This window comes from Xyrauchen texanus, chromosome 40 (genome assembly GCF_025860055.1).
Source record: "Xyrauchen texanus isolate HMW12.3.18 chromosome 40, RBS_HiC_50CHRs, whole genome shotgun sequence".
Taxonomy (NCBI): Eukaryota; Metazoa; Chordata; class Actinopteri; order Cypriniformes; family Catostomidae; genus Xyrauchen; species Xyrauchen texanus.
The window spans coordinates 33,199,390-33,219,440 of NC_068315.1; the positions used below are offsets into that span (position 1 = coordinate 33,199,390).

Consider the following 20,051-nt stretch of genomic DNA (forward strand, 5'->3'; position numbering starts at 1 on the left):
ATTATAATTCACTGAGATTTATTTTGGGATTACTGAAAGAATCCGACGGACCAACCACTATTATTTTAGTTTTACTATCATTAAAATTAAGAACATTTAAGGACAACCAAGCCTTCACATCAGATAAACATAACATAAGTGCTTCCGAGCCATCAGAACTCTTTTTTTTTTAAGGACAGATAGATTTGAGTGTCATCAGCACAGCAATGGAACGACAGCCCATGCCTCCTAAAGATAGAACCCAATGGAAGCATATATAATGAAAAAATAATGGGAGTGAAGACAGAACCCTGGGGCACACCACACAAAAGAGGAGCTGACACAGATGAATGTTCACCAATGTTAACTTTAAAACTTCTATTAGAAAGATATGATTAAACCATTTAAGTGCACTTCCTTTTATTCCAGTACAGTGCTCCAAGCGAGCAAGAAAGACAGCTTGGCCCTTCTTTATATAATTACTTATAATGTAATTATTATATATGACTTAATAATGTAATAGCCAATGCCCTCACAAGAAACCATTTCTAGCCAATGAAATATTGATAATAAATAGATGATAATGATTAGAAAATAATTTTAGCACTATAAAAATTACTTTATTTCATTCATTTTTCATGACTTTTCAAGGCCTGGAGAAAAAAAAAAAAAAAAAACCACTTACATGATTTTCCATTACATTATTCAGGTTTTCCATGCCCATGGCAACCCTGGGCTAAATACAACTAATTACATTTTTAATATTAATTTCCATGGCTTTTATCAAGTAATGGAAAATTACTGTAAGGCATTTAAAAAAAAAAAATCACTTTATAGCTCTGGTTTCCAAGAAGGATTACCATTCATTTGTCAGGAACTAATCGTAGTAATTGAAACTATTTTAATCATCACACTTACTAATCACTGCTATTTGTGTATTAGGTACACACAGAGCAATCTTTAGTACTTTTTCCAGTCCTGGAATTTTTTATGTTATATTTTCCTTGATCTTTTGACATGTATTAGTTAGGCTTGGGATCGATGCCTTTTTCACGATTTGATAACCAGAAGATGATTATTGATATATATCAGGATTTAATAGGGCTGCTCGGTGCACAATAGTCTTTGTCTTTTGTCAAACATATTTCTCAACTCAGCTTTGGTAAAGTTTAAGGGGCAGGGTAAATTCACAGTCGCTGGATGTAAATACTTTGCACACAAGGGAAGCCTTACACAACGGTATAGCAGTGTTCGGCCGTTCTGCAAGCTTCAAATAATTTGTATTTACACTTTGAGCTCATTACAGAGATCATTTTTATACTTTAAATAAAATTATCTTTGTTGTAATCAATAGTTTACTTTAGAAATAAGAGTAGTTTGCTACAACTCACTTGACACTTTCGCTATAGCTAAATACGATACCGGAATCTCATTATTGCCCTCAGATTTAACAGAAATACACAAGCTACACGCCATGCATAAGAGTCCATTCAGCAAATGTCATATAGAGGTATTTTTAAAAGATGATTTTGTCCTCTTTATTGTTAGTAAGCATGTTTAATACAACCTTTTAACCCAAGGCACATGCTAAATTGTCAGTTTAGTGCTAATGAATAATCACTGCAATAATGCCCGAATAATCACTCTAATTGTTGGATTAGTCAATAATCAAAAGAATCATTAGTTGCAGCCCTAGTGGCCATTCTGACTGAAGTATAACAAAGTTCCTGATTGCATCAATGCAGGATTTTATGTGTGCGCGTCATGTCTATCCATGCACTGGATTGTGTGAGCGTGTGTCACGTTTCAGCATGTATTGTCTGTGTGTTTGGATCATTTAAGCATGTATAATATGTGTTTTTAGCCATTATCAGAAAGGATTGCTTGTGAACCAGTCAGAATATCATTCAAGCCATGCAAAGGAACTGCTATTGAAAGATGGGGCAGTTAAAAACACTTTTGGACCCAACCGAAAAACTTTAAAGTAACTAATTCCATTTATATATGCTTGATATATCATTAAACTGTTTGATATTTATAGTTTATGGTGCTGGTGCTGTGAATAGTTTGATACATTCAAATGCAATGTGTTGGGTGTGCATTATGTGTAAACCCAGAAATTTTGTTTTTTTACAAACTAAACTTAAACAAAGAGTATGTCATCACCCCTTTAAATGCACACTGTGAGAATATAAAGCTTGGGAAATGCAAGGCTTGGCTAAGGCATTCCCTCACTAGTTTTGCCACTAGCTCACTGAAGATGAAATGATTATGCAGTGTGTAGAGTATGATAGAATTTTCATAATGAAATGTAGATGTGGCAATTTTAAGATTTTAATCCTTAAAGACATAAATTCCACATCCTTTACCTGTGAGTTTCCTGAGGCGTAGCTTCTTCAGAGCGAGTCCTGTCTGACTGCGCTGACTGTTGTCATGTACAGCGAGAGCGTAGCTCGAGTTATAGAGTTGACTGCCACGTATGATGCGCAGACTGTCCAAAGGAACTGAATGCACTGAGACGTGAGCTATCAGCACATAACCCTGAACCTCCACTATACCCTAAACAAAAAAAAACAAGAGATACACACACATTAATAAGGTTATTGTTTTTCCTGCATGAAATCTTTTTCGACGGCAGCCCAAGAGAAATGTATTGTCACCGATGCACATTTAGGGCAGTAGTTTTGTGACTGCACTAGGCGCAGCACTACACGCAACAACAGTGCGCTTACTAAATTTCAGTGAGAGTGCTAATTCTAGTGGTGTATTGTATGCTGATGAAGTGGCCCAAAGCAATTTGTTATTTTCCTGAGAGATTGGTAATTGCGCCAAGATTTCGGAGAACACCATCTATTCTCAGTGAAATGTCTAAACTCTAAATGCCTTTTCAAAGCTGAAGAGCATTGTAGAGAACATAAAAATTAAACAGAGAAACATAACAAATATACATAACAAAACAGTTCACAGTTGGAGAGTGGCAAAGCACATTTAAAACATCCCATAACACCATCAATACTGCAGGTGGGACGAGGTGCACAAGACGAGAGCAAACCGTCCCAGAGAGGCCAATAGATAACACAAACAAATGCACTGCAGTCTGGAGAAGCACAGCGGACAATATTTTCACAGAGTAGGAGATCCCTTAAGACAGGAGGAAACACAAACATCCTCTGTAGCATTTCACCACTAATCATTATATCATTGGAATTGTGGCAGACAAAACAGGAGACAGCAAGGACGTAGTTCACAGCAAGGATGTAGTTTTTGTGATAAAAAAACGTAGAACACAAAAATGATACATAAAAAATTATTCTTAAATTCTCAAATTCTTATGAATAGGTTGCCTTTATTTATATGGATGCTGCTTGACAGGGAAAGGAATATATAATAGGACGCAGATGGTGCAATAACCAGAGAAGAACTTCAGAATTAAAATTACACTTGACCCTGCTCAGAGTTTTCTGCACAAAATTTTGCCAACGCACTGCTGCCTAAACTAACCTATAAGGACTTAGTCTAAAACTTACTAATATCTGAAACTGATGAGTTTGTAGTTAAAGGACCTGCGTCTGGCCGGCACAGGACCCAAAAAACATTGAAATAACAAATGCAGTCTAGAAGACAGAATTACTAAAAATAATAAGATACAAAACTTAAATTCAAGGTTTTTCATAATTGGAGTCAGATGAAATAAAAAAAAATTATGAATAAGATTAATAAAACATGGAACTTAATTCAAATAATCAAAGTATTATTTACAGCTTATAAAAAGACAGTGGTGTGCAGGTACCCCTCTGCCATGCTATTGGACCAATAGGTGGACTTTACAACTCCAATCCGATACCAGTGTTGTTTATTTCTTAATCAGTTTAGAATATATATACACCTCACTCTGTGATACTAATAGGGATACTCTTTTAAATGTAACGAAACATACCTTTAACTACACATGATTTCAATGTAAATTGATAGCAAGTTAAGAAAAAAACTTTATTGATAACCAGTCTACTGGATAATGTGGCAGTAACAGTAATTCCAGTGCAAGTCTTTAGTGGATAAGAAGCCAGTTTTCTTTGCATAATTTTTCCAACTTGTATCTGAACTTTAAAGGATTCAGATCTCTTTTTTTCCGCCCATTTTTCATTCACCCAGTTATTTTTTGGAACCCAGTCAACTTATATATTGTTGAAGTTTGTAAACAAATAATAATGATAATAATAATACATTATTATTATTAATAAGGTTTGTAGGCCTCCTTGCTTGCACACGCTTTTTCAGTTCATCAGATTGAGGTCAGGGATTTATGATGGCACCTCCAATACCTTAACTTTGTTGTCCTTAAGACATTTTGCCACAACTTGATGTAATTGTCTATTTGGAAAACCCAATTGCGACCGAGCTTTAACTTCCTGGCTAACGTCTTGAGATGCCATCTATTGCCAACCCCATGATTCACTGTTGGGATGGTGTACTTCGGCTTGCAAGCCTTACCTTTCCTCCACACATAACAATGGTCATTATGGCCAATCAGTTTCATTTGTGTTTCATCAGACCAGAGGACATTTCTCCAAAAAGTAAGATCCCCATGTGCACTTGCAAACTGTAGTCTGGATTTTTTATGGCGGTTTTGGAGCAGTGACTTCTTACTTGATGGGCAGCCTTTCAGGTTATGTCGATATAGGACTCATTTTACTGTGGATATAGATACTTGTCTACTTATTTCCTCCAGCATCTTCCCAAGGTTCTTCGCCGATGTTCTGGGATTGATTTGCACTTTTTGCACCAAACTATGTTCATCTCTAGGAGACAGAATAAGTCTCCTTTCTGAGCAGCATGATGGTGCATGGTCCCATACTTGCGTACTATTGTTTGTACAGATGAACGTTGTACCTTCAGGCATTTGGAAATTGTGGAGGACCACATTTTTGGTTTATTTCTTTTGATTTTCATATGATGTCAAGCAAGGGGCACCGAGTTTGAAGGTAGGCCTTAAAATACATCCACAGGTACACTTCAAATTGATTCCAATTAGCCAATCAGAAGCTAATTGTCTAAAGGCTTGACATCATTTTCTGGAATTTTCAAAGCTGCTTAAAGACACGGTTAACTTGGTGTATGTAAAATTCTGACCCACTGGAATTGTAATATAGTCAATTAAAAGTTAAAAAATCTGTCTGTAAACAATTGTTGGATAAATTACTCATGTCATGCACAAAGTGGTTGTCCTAAATGACTGCTAATATGAAATCTGGAGTGTTTTTTTAATGATTTCAACCTAAGGGTATGTTGACCAATGAAAGGTTTTGTTGGCAATTATGTGTAATTTGGATCTGTAATAATTTAATTTACAATTAGTGCTTTGGATGAAAGTGATGTAATGTTTAGTATCTCTGCCAAACTATGATCTGTAATAATTTAATTTACAATTAGTGCTTTGTATGAAAGTAATCAAATTGTTAGAGCAGAGATACTAAAGTTTAGTATACCTCACTACAAATGGATGAAGCTATAGTTAAGCGATAACGTGTGCTGATGCCATGAATGAATGAATGAATGAATGAATGAATGGTTTCACTTATAGTTCTTTTCTGACACTACACTCAAAGCTCTTTACATAGTGACCAGGGGACTCTCCTAAACCACCACCAGTGTGCAGCATCCACCTGGATGATACGACGGCAGCCATCATGCGCCAATACGCTCACCACACACTAGCTGTTGGTGGAGAGGAGGGAGTTGACAGTTACACCTAATTTATGAATGGGGATTATTAGGAGGCCATGATTGATAAGCTCGTAAGTGGAAGAGTTTTTTTACGGTGCACGGAAGGATAGAGTCTCCAACTACAGACAGGATCTAAAATCTGCCAGGTCTGCATATTTGAAAAAACTAAAATAACCAGAACAATCATAGATGTTTATTCAGTACTGTGGTTAAATTGGTTAGGAATAAACTTATATTGAACCAGATATTCCGTCAAAGCATAGTAGTAATGACTTAATTAATTTCTTTACTAAAAAAATTGAAATCATCAGAAACAAAATTGGAATTATGCATCCGTATCATCTGCCACAGCACCCCAAATGACTAAAATTATTCCCTACGAGCAACTTGAATCCTTCGCTGTTATAGGTCAGAAAGAGCTAACAAAAATGATAAAAACATAAAGATCAAAAACATTTATGTTGACCCAATATTGACTAAACTCCTAAAAGAGGTTGTTCCTGTAATCTCAGAACCTCTTCTTAATATTATTAACTCCTCATTGTCTTTGGGGCATGTCAATTTCAAATCTCCCATTTATGATGAAAACACTAAAAAATGTTGTGTCCTCCAACTATGTTCATTTTTACAGATAAATTGTATATATTAATAATTTAAGTCAGGATTTAGGCCCCATCACAGTACAAAGACTGCACATATCAACTGCCTTAGACACCATAGATCATGACATTTTCTTGGATAGGCTTGAGAATTAGGTTGGCATTTGTGGACAGGCATTAGCTTGGTTTAGGGCCTATTTCTCTGACCGCTACCACTTTGTCTGTGTAAATGAGGAACTGTCAGATCAAATTCAAGTTAAATATGGAGTGCCACAGGGATACATTTTAAGGCATCTGCTTTTCTCCCTATATATGCTCCCCCTGGGACACATTACCAGGAACCATGGAATGAGTTTTCACTGTAATGCCGATGATACCCAACTTTATACTTCTTCGAATACTGACAAAATTTCACAATTCTCCAAATTAACAGTGTATAAATGATATTAAAGAGTGGAAGGCTAGAAATGTCCTTCTATTTAATGCTGATAAAACAGAAGTTTTTAATAATACTAGTTCCAATAATACTAATTATTGGAACAAAAAAATATGACGATAAAATATAATTTGACTCTTGATGGATGTACTGTAATGTCAATTTCTTAGGGCTGGACAAAATTACCTAAAATCAAAATCTCGATTAATTGAACATTTTACCTCAATTACGATTAATGAACGATCGTTTTGTATTGTGCTTTGTTTTTTTGCACTCCTAGTTTATTAACAAGGTTTGTACTGTAAATATGCTCAACTATCAAAGGTGGGATATTTTTTTCTAATGAAAGAGCGCATTTCTTTGTGATTTTAAAATAATTTAAACTATTTATGGTTATTTATTGAATATTTCAAACAATTGAAATCAAAGCACACATTGCTTGAAATGAAAACGTCTTATGAAAAAGTCACATTTCAATGTGTGTAAAAAGATTCCTAAAAAAGTAGAATATAAATAACTTGCTTTTTTGCAAAGAAAATATATATATTTTTAATATCATCATGTGAAAAGTAGAAAATAACTTGCATCTCCTGTAAACAAATATTCTAAATAATGCCATGTGCAACAATGTAAATAGAACACTGGCTTGGACAGGGCACCTCTAATGGATTAGTAGGCTGTGTGCTCATAGCGTTATAGATTTGAATCGGACTCATGATCGCTGTTTCATGTGATCTTCCTCCCAGCGATCTTGTACTGTCACTCTATATGCAAGTATTTACTCTAGGTTCTTACTAAGAAACACTAGAATTTTTACCTTTTCAGGTTTCAGGCAGGATCTGAAGCGGAGTAGTTTGGGAAAAATATGGTTGTGATGGATCAGTGTTTCTTCTGTCGAGAGTTTTAACGAGGTGTTTAAGCCCACTGCGTCCACTGTAGCTATGGGAGCCATATCCTTCGCGATGTAGTAACAAATGGCGTCAGTTATTTCTTTCCATCTTGTATACTTTTCATATTGTGTAGAATTTGTAAATGCTTGTGTTATCGACACCTGCTTTGTGGAGGCACTTGTTACTGGTCGCTTGTCAGTCTCTGTCTTTTTTTGAGCCATGCATATTCGGTAACGTGATTGGGCTCCAAGTGTTGAAACAGATTGGTGGTATTACCTTTGGTCATTGAAATGGTTTTCTGAAGTGTTTACATTTGACTGATGCCAAAATGTGTTCAAACGATGGACACAGCATTTTTCTTTGGTACAAGCTGCTCCTGTTGCTCAGTTGACTAGGGTGTTTGAGTTCGCCTCCATGTTGCTTCCATGCCACTGACTGGATGGGGCGGAGTCACGTGACCACATGCGGTAGTATTACTTTAAGGGGAAATTTGTAACTGGATTAAAAACCTGAAATAACCGGCATGGGAAAATTACGTCGGTTAGAGGTTTCGATTACTTTTTGATTATTCGTCCAGCCCTACAATTTCTACAGCAAAAAATGTAGTTGTTATATTTGATAGCAATTCTACCTTTGAAAAACAAATTTCTAATATTTGTAGAACTGCATTCACCACCACAGAAATATTGCTTTATAATAAAGTTACGACACATGCTATAGGTTTCTGATGCCAAAAATAATTAATGCATTCATGAACTCAATACTAGATTATTATAATGCATTACCTGGTGGATGTCCTGCAGGTTTAATAAATAAACTTCAGTTGGTTCAAAATGCAGCAGCTAGAGAGCTAACTAGAACCAAGGAATATAATCATATCAGCCCATATTATAGGCATTACATTGGCTACCTGTTAAGTTGTTATATTTTTAAAATTCTGTTAATTACTTAAAGCTTTGAATGGTCTAGCTCCAAAGTACATAAGTGACCTTCTATCACGCTATAATCCATGAAGCTCACAATAATCTCAAAACCCCAGCCTGTTAACAATACCAAGAGTACCAAAATCCACAAAAGGAGGGAGATTATTTTTATATTAAACTATGGAATAGTCTTCCTAGCAGTGATCAGAACTCAGACACACTCTCTCAGTTTAAGTCTAGACTAAAGACTTATCTATTCAGCCAGATATACATCTAATTTATTTATCAATTCATGGTAATGCTGCTTTAGTTAGGTCTGCCGGAAACTAAAACACTTCTCTTATTCTTTAACACTGCTATAAAGTGAATGGCATCTACACTAATATTATTCTATTTCTTTCCCTGTCTAAACTTTGGGATTATATCCCAAGAGTTCCAGAGCCTGCCAGATCCATCTCCGGTCCTGCATGATGTCCGACTCCCACTGTGTCACTGATTGATAATGACCAACTCAGCATGTGCCAGCCAGACATCACTTCAGTCTACTAAGATGAAATTCACAGAGGATGAATTGATGCAAATTCAAATTCATGGGATTCTTCATGAGCCACTGTCTGAAGAATTGGCTCAAGATGGAGTTCATCAAAATTTCCTGCCATAAGCTTCCATGCAGACTGTGATGCTCCTCACTAAATGATACCTACATCAACTTGGTCAAAGGAGGGACAACACTCTCTAAAAAAAAAAGAAAAAATAATAACATAGAAAATGAATGAACCACTAACAATAGCCTTCATCTGCCAAAAAAGGACAATGCATCAACGTTTATTTCCTAAGTTAATTCGGGATGACTTCAAGGACTTTAACACTAAAACTTATAGTTCGTACAAAATCATTTTGTTAACCACTGATCCACAACACTTTCTTAGTTTACTTATTTTAATGACTAATAGTTCTGAACATAAATAACTAATATTGGCATTATATTCATTCATTTTCTGTTATAGCATAATTTCATGTGCAGCTGCTTTAAAACGTGCCTTTTGTGAAAAGCTCTAAACAAATACATTTGACTTGACTATTCTTTACAAGAAGTGTCCTGGGATTTTTAAGGACCACAGAGAGTCAGGAACTCTGTTTAATGTCTCATCTGAAAGACGGGACTAATGAGTAACCCATGACTAACCGCGACTGTTTGTTGTTGTTTTGGTGGCGGTTCCTGAGCAGCGGGGGTTTGAGATCGATGTGAATCCCTCAAACAGTTCTTTGTTGTATAGGTGTTAGGGTTCCTGATCAGCCAGGGTTTGATATTGATGCAATAATCCATGTAAAAACAAAAGGAGATAAAAATGGATGCACGCAGTTGAATCGCGATAAAGGAGAGGTGATAATTTAAGTTTAGTTTTATTGCATTTAGCACCTTAAAGTAAAATAAATAAAGAAATAAAAAAAAACGGTAACACTTTAAAATAAGGTTCCATTTATCTTCATTAGTTAACAACATTAAACATGAACAATCATTTTAAAGCATTAGTTAATCTTAATGTCAAATTCAACATACAGTATACTTATACTTTTATAAAATCAATGTAGCATCTGTTAACATTAGTTTATGTACTATGAACTAACAATGAACAATTGTTAGTTAGTTTATTAACTAACATTACGATTAATAAATGTTGTAAAACATATGTTGTTAATTGTTTGTTCATGATACCTAGTGCATTAACTAATGTTAACAAATGAAACATTATTGTAAATGTTACCAAAAAAAAAAATTTTTTTAAATGATTAAAAATAATAAAAGATTACTGAGATATTTATTATAATTTATCATTTCAATACCATAGTACAGATTAAAAAACCCAGGCAGGGCTCGACAATCAGGACTGCCCGATGACCACGGGCAAGTGTGAGAAAGATTCTGGCCAGTTGATAGAACTGTCACTTGCCGATCGGGCCAGTGCTGCATTTATAACATTAGTGCAAGCAAACAACAAGTGAGAGAGCACAAAAATTACACGGAGTGAACAAATTCTTCTAAAGGTGAGTGCAAGTATATTTATCTCGCAAAGATGTGCAAATGCATAATATACTGGACGTGCCAAGGCACAGTAGTGTGCATGCACACGATCGTGCAGACACAGAGCACACTTTCCTAGCACTGTCCTCGCTCTTTTCCAAGTGTCTTAGCAGCAGCTATTCCCAATGTTTAGAAAATAGCAGGAAAAAAAAAACCCACTTTAGTGGGATTTAATGTGTTTTGCATCCTTTTAAGTATCCCCGCACATTCAGTGTTCACAGTGTGTGAAATCCCCACATTTTTCGTTTTTACATGTTGGTAAAAATTTGTAATCCTCACATTGGAACACAAGAAATCAACAGTTTCTATCTATAGGACTGAAAATCCATGTCTCATTTTCTCTCATTAATTCACCTTTAGAGATGAAGCGCCGAATGAGACGTAATAAACTTTGTTAAACCCCAGTTATACACGTCTGGAAATCACGAGCTGCTCAATATTCAACATACACTCACCTAAAGGATTATTAGGAACACCATACTAATACTGTGTTTGACCCCCTTTCGCCTTCAGAACTGCCTTAATTCTACGTGGCATTGATTCAACAAGGTGCTGAAAGCATTCTTTAGAAATGTTGGCCCATATTGATAGGATAGCATCTTGCAGTTGATGGAGATTTGTGGGATGCACATCCAGGGCACGAAGCTCCTGTTCCACCACATCCCAAAGATGCTCTATTGGGTTGAGATCTGGTGACTGTGGGGGCCATTTTAGTACAGTGAACTCATTGTCATGTTCAAGAAACCAATTTGAAATGATTCGAGCTTTGTGACATGGTGCATTATCCTGCTGGAAGTAGCCATCAGAGGATGGGTACATGGTGGCCATAAAGGGATGGACATGGTCAGAAACAATGCTCAGGTAGGCCGTGGCATTTAAACGATGCCCAATTGGCACTAAGGGGCCTAAAGTGTGCCAAGAAAACATCCCCCACACCATTACACCACCACCACCAGCCTGCACAGTGGTAACAAGGCATGATGGATCCATGTTCTCATTCTGTTTACGCCAAATTCTGACTCTACCATCTGAATGTCTCAACAGAAATCGAGACTCATCAGACCAGGCAACATTTTTCCAGTCTTCAACTGTCCAATTTTGGTGAGCTCTTGCAAATTGTAGCCTCTTTTTCCTATTTGTAGTGGAGATGAGTGGTACCCGGTGGGGTCTTCTGCTGTTGTAGCCCATCCGCCTCAAGGTTGTGCATGTTGTGGCCTCACAAATGCTTTGCTGCATACCTCGGTTGTAACGAGTGGTTATTTCAGGCAAAGTTGCTCTTCTATCAGCTTGAATCAGTCGGCCCATTCTCCTCTGACCTCTAGCATCAACAAGGCATTTTCGCCCACAGGACTGCCGCATACTGGATGTTTTTCCCTTTTCACACCATTCTTTGTAAACCCTAGAAATGGTTGTGCATGAAAATCCCAGTAACTGAGCAGATTGTGAAATACTCAGACCGGCCCGTCTGGCATCAACAACCATGCTACGCTTAAAATTGCTTAAATCACCTTTCTTTCCCATTCTGACATTCAGTTTGGAGTTCAGGAGATTGTCTTGACCAGGACCACACCCCTAAATGCATTGAAGCAACTGCCATGTGATTGGTTGATTAGATAATTGCATTAATGAGAAATTGAACAGGTGTTCCTAATAATCCTTTAGGTGAGTGTATAAGTATACATATAACTAGGTAATTTTTCTAAACGTAAACATTAATTGGACATTATAATGGCGTTTGATATGAAAAGAAGCAAGATCACAATGGCTATTATTATCAGAGCTGTTCAGCTGCAGGGTGAAGATGAATATTGGAAACAGTCTATTTCATATCATCCTCATAAAACACCTGTTACATGTCTCATTTCTGTACCATACAGGTATTTTTGTTTTGTTCTTTGTATATCAGTCAGTGTTGGTCTTGTTTGGGTTGTCAGTTATATACACATTGTTAAAGACCACCTATTATGATTTTTCAAATATTACCTTTAAATGTAGAGCGTTATATAGCTGTTTCTGAATAAAAGTGCACGAAAAATGGTGTTACTGACTCCCAAAAGAAAGAACCGATTGACTGGAATTACTAACCTGAAAGGAGTCGTTAGTAAATCCAGACTTACTTCCTGTACTAACCTACGTAATTTGGTAACCAAAAAAATGCCTCTGGTCTTCATTGGCTGCTCGCAAGCAGCTTTGACCTGCCCTCAAACACTACACTAAGTGGTAGACCATTTACAACAGATTGGGACATCTGATCAATCGGAGCAGAGTAGGCTCTCTGAAAGGTTTAGGATGAATGATTTAGAACGGATCATTGAACGAGTTGCTTTTGACACTGGGGAAAAAAAAAGTAATACTGCAATTTAAATTATGAGCAAATTAAAGTGTTTTTCGACCTTGGATGCATGTAAATCTATTGTATGAGACATTTAAAACAAAATTAGGCATGTTTAAAAACATTAATACGTGCTCATTAATTCACAGATCAGGCCAAATATCTGTATATTACACATCACAACCGATTTAGTAGCAAGTCTGTTCTCTCAGCCAATAATCACATCTTTAACTCAGTGACTAAATATTTTATCCTTCTTGTGAAAACACTACACATGGGCAAAAGTTGCATAACTAAACGGGTGACCGAGAACCCATCACCTCCTCCACAGAACTCTTGTCTTAAAAGCACATGAGTAAATGGCAGAACGGCTGAGGTTAATATGATGTATTTATGAATTTATATCCGTAAAGCGCATATATGGGTTTATATAAGGCATAAATCATATCTTGCAAATTATAAATGTGATTACATTTTGGGGGACATTGTATTTTTTTTCCTCCCCTTTTTCTTCCCAATTTGGAATGCCCAATTCCGAATGCGCTCCAAGTCCTCGTGGTGGCGTAGGGCCAGTGAAAATTTTGGCAGGGCCAGTAAAAGTCTGAAGCACTGGCCCAGCAGGGCCAGTAGAAACAATTATTAGCGTTGAGTCCTGCATGATAATACCAATCATTGACCATGGTACAGGTCATTGTGAGAAACTTGAACGACTTTATATATTGTGTCCCATATTTACATTAATGTTGCACAAAATACACATGTAAATGTAGAAATGATGCTCAAAAAAGTCACCAGAATCATATGCTGTGGTGTTGTTCTTGTAAAACATTCTCACATGGGAACATGCCTTCAAATCCCCCCAGAAAAAAAAGGGTATACTATTTTATTAACGGGTGACTCGTGAAAGGCTATGACCCTTGAATGTGAAAAATACACAAACATCTTTGTACTTGTTTGAGTTTCCATGTTTATTTCAATGCAAGCTAAAAGCACATATAATTAATTAAGGGGTTACTGGGTAATGTATCGTCATCATTGTTATCCTCCATTTGCCTGGGCGGAATCAGAGGGGATGCCCCGGGAGATTTATTCCAGTGTTGGACTTACTGCTTCAAATTGAAAACTGAGGCGATCTTTCAAGGTAAGAACATTATTTAACATGTGTTACTCGGTTGCTAGGGTAACCCCATCTGGTTGCTAGGCAGTTACCATAGTGATATTAATCAAGTCTCTTTGCCATCCTGATTGAAATAAGTCAACCCGGAAGTCTCTACGTTTTTGTGATGCAGAGATATGTGATTTGTTAGTTGGTTGCTAGGGTAACCCCATCTGGTTGCTAGGCAGTTACCATAGTGATACTAATGAAGTCTCCTTGCTATCCTGATTGAAATAAGTCAACCGGGAAGTCTCTACGTTTTTGTGATGCAGAGATATGTGATTTGTTAGTTGGTTGCTAGGGTAACCCCATCTGGTTGCTAGGCAGTTACCATAGTGATACTAATGAAGTCTCCTTGCCATCATGATTGAAATAAGTCAACCCGGAAGTCTCTACATTTTTCTGATGCAGAGATATGTGATTTGTTACTCGGTTGCTAGGGTAACCCCATGTGGTTGCTAGGCAGTTACCATAGTGATAATAATCAATTGTCTCCTTGCCATCCTGATTGAAATAAATCAACCCAGAAGTCTCTCTGATTTTCTGGTGCAGAGATGTAGTTATTGCTAAATGGTTGTTAGGGTACTCTGTTTAGTTGCTAGGGAGTGGCTTGGCAGCTGCCAAACATAAATCTCCAAAGGCTCCTTGTCAGTATGAATGATATAAACCAACTCCCATACCTCTGTGACATTCAGAATGGAAGATATCCCTCTATGGATTTTGGTTGCTAAGGTGCTCGACAATGGTTGCTAGCGAGGGGCTAGGAAGTGTTGAGGTGATTCATGATTGGCTGTTTGCTGTCCTGAGTCAAACGAGACCACCCTTGTGTTTCTATGACACTTCTATCCGGAGATATCCCTTTGATCTGTTTCAATAGAAGTCTATGGGACTTGTTGCTAAGGTGCTCTAAATGGTTGCTAGGGCGTGGCTTAATAGCTTCACAATGATCCTGAGAGACTGATTGGTCGTCTGAGTAAAATGAGCCCGCCCCCTCTTCTCTATGACACTGTGATCCAGAGCTATGTTCAATACAAAATCCTTAGCCATTTCATTTCATGGGCCGTCCTACACCATTATAAGTCAATTGGGGCATTTTTGGGCAGTTCCTGCCCCCCAGGGGTGCAACTTTTACCCCATATTGAGGTATGCTCTTACAGAGCCTGCCAGCCTCTTCAAATGTGGCAAATCACACGTTTCTGCGAAATCCTCGCTCGGAGCTGTGACGCGTCAAAGTATGTCGCAATGTTAAGTCTATGGGATTTTTCGCCGCTTTTTTGCCCCTGGGGCAAACACCGTACTCGATACGCTATAAAAGTCATAGCACACGTGTCCTCAATAGGCCGTTCGATTTGACACCTCATTCGTGGGTCTACGCCAAACGGTAGCGGGACGAGTTAGGTGCCGAGTTTTGTACGGAGATATAAAAATAAAAATAAAAATAAAAATAATAAGTATGTGAGATTACAATAGTGATGCTTTGCAAGCACCACTAATTATAATAATAATAATAATAATAATAATAATAATAATAAGTATGGCAAATAACAATAGTGATGCCTTGCCTTTGGCAAGCACCACTAAAAATATTCTGTGTGTGTGTGTATATATATATATAGCTTTCCTTCTCAACAAACATGATACAATACTATACAGCCATATAAATGATATAAAAATAAATAAATAAGTAAAAAAATAAAATAATAATAATAATTAAAAAAAAAAAATGTAAAAAAAAAGTTATAGATTTAAATATTCTTTAACCATGTGCCACCTCTGATTAAAGAGGTCAGTTTTCAATTGTAATGATGCAGTCATTTTTTCCATCATATAAATCTGTTTTAGTCTCTGTTTCCACTCAGTTATAGTTGGTGATTTCACAGACTTCCAATTAGCAGTAATGTTTTTTTTTCGCAATTAGTAGTAGTACCCGTAAAATATATCTTTGGTCAGCATTGAACAAATCATCTGATATAACACCCAGTAAGAATAACCGTACATTTGAGGGAACTTCTCTTTTTACAATTTTCTCCATCTCTTCTTTAATATTTTTCCAATACGCAAGGATTACTGGACAGTCCCAAAATATATGTTTATGGTCACCTGTTTTACCACATTGTCTCCAGCATAAAGCTGCAGAGGGGTCTTTTACAAACTTTGAAAGAACCAGAGGAGTATGAAAATAACGTATTTTAATTTTCCAGTCAAATTCCTTCCACTGTTGACTATTAATTCCCTTATGGCACCTATAACAGAGTTTATCCCATAACTCCTCCTCTATTGCTATATTGGCTTCTATTTCCCACTTTTCCTTAATATTATAAGTGTTTCCAACCCTGTCTATTGACAATCTTTTATAAAGATGAGAGACATGTTTACCAACAGGGAGGCATTTTTCTGAAATTGTGATAAAATATTGTTCTATACCATTTGGGATTTTGCTAATTCTTTCTTTTTCCTTATGGTTTGTAATGTAATGCCTAATTTGCAAATATCTATAAAAATCACTTGGGGGAAGATCAAATTGTTCCTGAAGTTGTGTGAAGGACTTTAAGTGTGTCTCTTCAAAGAGCTGATTAAAAGAATAAAGAGACCATTAATTGCCCATCTCCTAAAACCATGGTCACACATTGAAGGTGGAAAATCTATATTACCCACTATGGGCATAGCTCGAGAAATTGTTCCAACATCCTTAAGCATTTTCTTTACCTCTGCCCATACCTTTATTGTATGTTTTATCCATTCATTTTCAATTTTCATTTTATTGACATGTTTTAGATCTATAAAGGGTAGGACCGACAATTGTACACCCTTAACTTCCCCTTGCTCTATTTGGGTCCACTTTGCTTCCTCATCTCCCCTGATCCAAGTCACAATTGCTGCTTGTTGAGCTGCCCAGTAATACAATTTTATATTTGGCAAAGAGATGGGTGTAGAGGTGCAGTGCGGGGAGAAAGAGCGCATCGAAGAGGATGGAGGATGGAACTAACTGGAGGATGGAACATCAGCACGAAGAGGAGGAGAACCAACATGTTGGCGACAGCGGACTTAAAGGCTATGATTCAGGAGGAAGATGAGGATGAGTGAGTAGTCGGAGGTATATAACACCTACAATTTATTTCGGCGTTAAAGGGCTGTTAAAGGTACACACAACGTTGAGTGCATATGAACAATGCATAGAATGAAAGCAATAACAGCATAATAAAAAAAAAAAATAAAAAATAAAAAAGTTGTCACAAAGGGTTTAAAAAAAAAAAAGGAAAAAGTTCTGACGGACTCTTGATGTCTACATGAGTGGTTCACACTCACTAAGACCTTTTTTACATGTTAGTGTAATACTGGTCATTATTGCACACTGGGTGCTTTTCACCACAGAGGGATTAGGTCACCACTCTCTGTCCCATTATCATCGGGGGTCAGACATGGTTATAGTTTATTCTCTGTGTCTGACTGGAAATGTGGAAGTTCTGTTCTATGTTCATAATGTTATTGTTTTGTTTTATCTGAGGCAGGTTGCACTTTTTTTTTGTTTAACTTTGTAAATTTGGAGTTAAATTATTTTATTTGTTTTTGTCTAACAGATGCTTATGAGAGGTTTGGGATGTGTTACATGAATCAGTATAAATACAATGATAGCATTACTTAACTTAATTACCTACAACATAAAAGGAATAAACAACCCAATTAAAAGAAAAAAGATACTGGGACAGTTGAAGAAAATGCAGTGCTCTATAGCCTTACTTCAAGAAACCCACCTCACAGAAACAGAACACCAAAAATTAAAAAGAGAATGGGTGGATCAGGTTTACAGTAGCTCTTATGGGAAACGGAAAAAGAGAGGGGGAGCTATATTATTTAGTAGGTCTGTGTACTTTCATTGTGAAAAGGTTTTCCAGGATACAGTGTCGATATGTTATGGTCATAGGAAGGATTGCTGGTTTTAAATTAACTATTTTGAATGCTTATGCACCAAATGAAGATTGTCCAAAATTTTTCAAAAAAGCTTGCACATTTTGTAGCAGATCATGGGAAGGTTTTTTTTTTAATTGGGGGGGGGGGGCTTAAATTGCATACTGAATAATAGAATGGATAAATTACCATAATCCTCAAAACCTCAAAGCAGAATGTCGAAAAGTCTAATGAATATTATGAAGGAATTAGGGTTGATAGATGCTTGGCGCTACCTTCATCCAAAAGAGAGAGACTTCACCTTTATGTCACAAGTGCATGGAAGCTACTCACGGCTGGATCACTTTTTGGTGTCCAAAAAAGACACCAAAAATTGAGTTAAAAATTGTGTTATTGAGCCAATAACCATTTCAGATCATAGCCCAGTACAAATGACACTTGATTTGGGATTGGAGCCGTGTATGAAGTATTGGACAATTAATGTTTCATTATTGACAGATGTTAATATAATAGAAGAAATAAGGTCAGCAATAATGGAATATTTTTCTTTGAACGACAAAGGAATGGTCTCACCTACGGTTTTATGGGAAGCAGGAAAAGCCACAATAAGGGGAAAAATAATATCTATAGGATCAAAGTTAAAGAAAGACAGACTTAAAATACAAGTAGAATTAGAAACTGAAATTAAGAGATTGGAAAATGAACATAAGCGAAGGGGAAAACAAGAAGTATTTAATAAACTTAAAGACAATAGAGCCAAGCTAGATGAGATTCTGACCTATAATGCAGAGGTTGCCCTTATCGATAGAAAATATTATGAATTGGGAAATAAGGCTAGCAGGTTATTATCACTTCAACTACAGGAAGCACAAGCTAGTCGAACAATTTCTAAAATTAAACAACCCCATTCCATCAATGTCGAAACTAGTCCAAAAGCAGTAGCAAATACCTTTGCCAAATATTATGAACAATTATATAAGGGTCAACATCAGGAATTGAAAGAAGAATTGATTTGAAAGAAAATGATTTCTTTAAAAAAATTTAAATTAGACAAGCTGACGGCAGATGAAGCCTCTGCGTTAGTAGAGCCAATTAGAGAAAAGGAGGTGAAAGAAACAATTATTAAATTAAAAAATAACAAAACGGCAGGAATAGACGGGTTTTCAGGAGAATATCATAAAGTGTTTGTTGATGACCTCACTCCGGTATTATGTAAGTTATATAATTATGTGTTAAATTCAGGGAATCCTCCAGAGTCATGGTCTGAGGCTATCATCACAGTCCTGCATAAGGAAGGAAAAGATCCACTGCAGTGTTCTAGTTATCATCCTATTAGCCTCCTGTGTGTGGACTATAAAATATTAACATCTATTTTAGCAACTAGAGTACAAAAATACATCAGGAAACTAGTAAAACCAGATCAGACGGGGTTCATTTCAGGTCGCCAAGGGACAAATAATATAAGGAGAGCATTAAACCTGCAGTCACTCATGGCAAAGGATACTCAAACGTCAATGCTTCTCAGCTTAGATGCTGAGAAAGCATTTGATAGGGTAGATTGGCAATTTTTAGAACAAACATTAATTGAGATGGGCTTCAGTGAGAAATTTACCTTTTGGTTTTGGCTGTTGTATAAGAATCCCAAATCAAAAATTAGAGTTAACGGACATTGCTCTGACTTTTTTGATATAGAGAGAGGCATAAGACAGGGTGATTCTCTCTCACCCATTCTCTTTGCTCTCAGTATCGAGCCTCTAGCGGAGGCAATAAGACAGGATATCCAGATTGGGGGGGTGGAGGATGGTGGGGGGAAAAGTTCATAAAATTTCTCTTTTCGCTGACGATATCCTGCTCTTTATAAAACATCCCCTTACTTCAATACCTCAACTAATGCAATGCCTAAAAGATTATGGAGACATTTCTGGATACAAAATTTATCAAAATAAATGAGAGGCAATGATAATATCAGGAATATGGCCTAAACAACTAAACGAGATGGTGTCATTTCACTGGTCTAAACAAG

General features: G+C 36.7%; 1 protein-coding gene across 1 annotated transcript in view; it reads right to left on the bottom strand.

Annotated features, from left to right (window-relative positions):
- Positions 1–20,051, bottom strand: part of erbb2 (erb-b2 receptor tyrosine kinase 2) — a 144,434-nt gene that overhangs the window by 52,455 nt on the left and 71,928 nt on the right. Inside the window, exon 3 of the mRNA XM_052113070.1 lies at positions 2,349–2,538. Coding sequence (XP_051969030.1) covers positions 2,349–2,538 — 190 coding nt within the window. The remainder of the gene's footprint in view (positions 1–2,348; positions 2,539–20,051) is intronic.